Source organism: Raphanus sativus, chromosome 5 (assembly GCF_000801105.2).
Source record: "Raphanus sativus cultivar WK10039 chromosome 5, ASM80110v3, whole genome shotgun sequence".
Lineage (NCBI taxonomy): Eukaryota > Viridiplantae > Streptophyta > Magnoliopsida > Brassicales > Brassicaceae > Raphanus > Raphanus sativus.
Window position 1 is genome coordinate 7,183,886 of NC_079515.1, and position 3,597 is coordinate 7,187,482.

At 38.2% G+C, this 3,597-nt stretch overlaps 1 protein-coding gene across 1 annotated transcript; it reads left to right on the forward strand.

The window, feature by feature from the left end:
- Positions 1 to 286: 286 nt before the first annotated feature.
- Positions 287 to 3,119, forward strand: LOC108858081 (putative cyclic nucleotide-gated ion channel 19). The gene is made up of 10 exons (XM_018632060.2): positions 287 to 787; positions 868 to 1,059; positions 1,138 to 1,236; positions 1,317 to 1,454; positions 1,544 to 1,792; positions 1,869 to 2,105; positions 2,215 to 2,360; positions 2,469 to 2,546; positions 2,640 to 2,769; positions 2,841 to 3,119. Exons 1-10 carry the CDS (start codon positions 365 to 367, stop codon positions 3,117 to 3,119), a joined length of 1,971 nt encoding a protein of 656 aa, XP_018487562.2. The 5' UTR covers positions 287 to 364.
- Positions 3,120 to 3,597: the final 478 nt, after the last annotated feature.

Below are 3,597 nucleotides of genomic sequence, written 5' to 3' on the forward strand. Positions count from 1 at the left end.
TGTTATCATCGTAATTAATCATTCTAATAATTAACACAAGAAATACACATATGAAACTGATTTTTCGAATTATATTACATAAATATTTAGATGGAACAATTTTTTTTTAAGAACTCTAAAAGTAATTTTATTAATTATATATATTTTTAAGAATTCTTAAGAGTAATTCACATGTTATCACGGTTTTCTATTCATTAAGATGTTTTTCATTTTCACTATAAAACTGTATAATACTTCATTCTTGACGGACTAACTCCAAAAACACAAGTCTCTGTCATCTGTCTTCTTCTCTCTTTCATCGTTTTGTATCCTTTCTCCAGCTAATAACCTTAGGCTTTTGGGGCACCATCTTCTCGTCCAGAACATGGCTCCCCCGAGTGAAAACGACGAGCTCCCCATACTTCTTCCAGTTCCAGAAGCAACATCTCGTGATCAAACTAGGGCTTTACACTCGAGGAATCGTAGCGTTTCCTTCTCTAGTTCAACTTCGTACTCCACTAACAGAGTTGACAACTCAAATGTTTTTGGTAGTGGTCCTCTTTACTCTACTCGTAGACCTGATCAGTCTTTATCCCTTCCCTCTCATGTTCAACCTCCTGAATCCTCCCTCTCCTCCTCTACCGTTGATGTTCCTTCTGAAGAAGATGAGTGCGTCTTGAAAAACGCAAACCTATTGAAATCTGGAGAGCTAGGGATGTGTAATGATCCTTACTGTACTACTTGTCCTTCTTACTACAACAGCCAGACTGCTAAGTTTCACACTTACAAAGTACTTTCTGACTCTAGGGTATGTTTTCTTCTACCTAACTTGAGACCCAAGTAATATTATTCACAACTGACAGAAGCATCTTTGTTTTTCTTGTTTAGACTCACAGTGCTCTATATGATGATGCTAAAGGCTGGGCTAAGCGGTTTGCTTCCTGTTTTCGTAGATTCGTACCTGGAATCATTAATCCTCATTCCAAATACGTTCAAATGTGGAATCGTTTCTTAGCCTATTCATGCTTGTTGTCTATCTTTATAGATCCTGCCTTTGTATTCCTCTTATATATGAGTAGTGTACGTCTCCTTCTCTTGCTCCATCACTCTCTTGTTTGACTGTATATGTTAAACTCATGAGTTTTGAGACTATTACAGGACAAAAAATGCACAGAGATTGATTGGCCTAAGGCAAGAATATTTGTATTGCTGAGAAGTATGTCGGATCTCATATTCTTCATCAACATGATGCTTCAGGTTCGTGCTCCTTTTGCTCTCTCTTTCTCCTACCTAAAAGAAACTTATTTTGGCTTTAATGCTTTCATATTTTTTCGCAGTTTCGGTTGGCCTATGTAGCTCCTGAGTCTACGGTTGTTGGTGCTGGCCAATTGGTTGTTCATCCAGGGAAAATTGCCTGCAATTACTTAATAGGAAAGTTTCCTATTGACGTGTTGATAGTCTTACCTCTGCCACAGGTTTGTAGTAATAACACTTGAAATGTTTTTTTTTTTTGAATAACTTGAAGATGTTTCTTTTTACCATACGATCTCTCTATTGTTTGCAGAGAATGATATTTTCGATACTACCAGCAAGCTTAGGCACACCCAAGTCAGAGTTTGAGCAGAACATGATCATTACCGTATTTGTACTCCAGTACATTCCAAAGCTTATTAGGCTTCTTCCACTTATTGTTGGACAATCACCAACCGGGTTCATATTTGAGTCAGCTTGGGCTAACTTTATCATTAATATTCTCACCTTCATGTTTGCTGGTCATGCTGTTGGTTCTTTCTGGTATCTTGGGGGGCTTCTGGTAAGTACCACTTTCTCTGTAAGGTTTTTCACAACTCCTAATTGATTCTTTCTCATGTTTGCAATGTTCGTTTCAGAGAGTTAAGAAATGCTTGTTCCAAGCTGGGAATTTTACAATGGATGATCGTATAAATCTTATAGACTGTACTAATGAGGTTAGCTATCCACGAGCTGTCTGGAGTGATAGTGAGAGTGTTAATGCTTGTTTTCAAGAGGATGGCTTTTCATTTGGGATCTATTTGAAGGCAGTCAATCTTACCACTGAACCTAATATCTTCACAAGATTCAGTTTCTCTCTGTTTTGGGGCTTCCAGGTAGTTTAGGCTCTACAAAGTTGATTGTTATTAAAACTATATAAATCCTTAAAATCACTCTTACCTAATGTAAAACTGTTTTTTTTTGTTTTTTTTTGAATTCTGAAAGCAAATAAGCACACTTGCCGGAAACCAAACCCCAAGTTACTCACTGGGGGAGGTTTACTTAACGATGGGCATCATTGGACTAGGGCTTTTGCTTTTTGCATGGCTTATCGGTAACATGCATAACTTCCTTCAAGCTCTTGATAGAAGGTATACACTACACTTCATCAATAATATCTCAAGAGAGAAAAATAATTATAAAAAAATGGTGACTTGACCAATGATATGATGATGATGATGATTTGTGATTGTCATTAGGAGGACGGAAATGATGCTGAGACAGCGTGATGTGAAGCAGTGGATGAGCCATAGACTGTTGCCACAGGATATAAGGAAGTATGTTCATCACTTCATAGCCTTCTTAAACTTTGCTTCTCATTTGAATTGGGATGAACTAACTCAGTGCTTTTGTTCAACAAACAAACGCAGGAGGGTGCGAGAGGCTGAGCGGTTCAACTGGGCTGCTACTAGAGGAGTTAACGAAGAATTGCTGTTTAAGAATATGCCTGATGATCTTCAAAGAGATATAAGACGACATCTTTTCATATTTCTTAAGAAGGTAAACTTGAGAGTTCACTTCTCTTTCTGAAACGTTAGTGGATTGAACAAATGTTAATGGTTTTTTTGCAGGTGAGGATTTTTTCAGTGATGGATGAAGCAGTCTTAGATGCTATACGTGAGAGGCTGAAACAAAGGACTTACATAAGGAGTAGCATGGTCTTGCACCGAGGAGGTCTTGTTGAGAAAATGGTATTCATTGTGAGAGGTGAGATGGAGAGCATTGGAGAAGACGGTTCTGTTCTGCCATTGTCAGAAGGAGACGTTTGTGGTGAAGAGCTGCTCACTTGGTGCCTCGAACGTTCTTCTGTACACCCCGGTACATCCTTTGTTGACTCTATGTGCTCATAACACTGGGACATAAAAAACTTAGATGGCACTGCATATTGGAACTGAATTAATATACTTTAAAATTATCAGATGGGACGAGGATAAAGATGCCGACAAAAGGTTGCGTTAGCAACAGAAACGTTAGGTGTGTGACAAACGTGGAGGCGTTTTCGCTGAGTGTAGCAGATCTTGAAGATGTAACGAGCTTGTTCTCTAGATTCCTAAGAAGCAATAGAGTGCAAGGAGCCATAAGGTACGAGTCTCCTTATTGGAGGCTACGAGCAGCTATGCAGATTCAAGTGACTTGGAGATACCTAAAGAGAAGATTTGAGAGACAAGAAAAAAAAGTGAGACGAGAAAATGATGGACATTTTTGGATAGACATGTGTAGTTATCTAGATTCATATGAATCTCCTAATGCTTAGGAGCTATTTCCTTGTATAAATACTTTGCTTTTACATGAATATACACAACCTTTTAGATCTATTTCATGGTATCA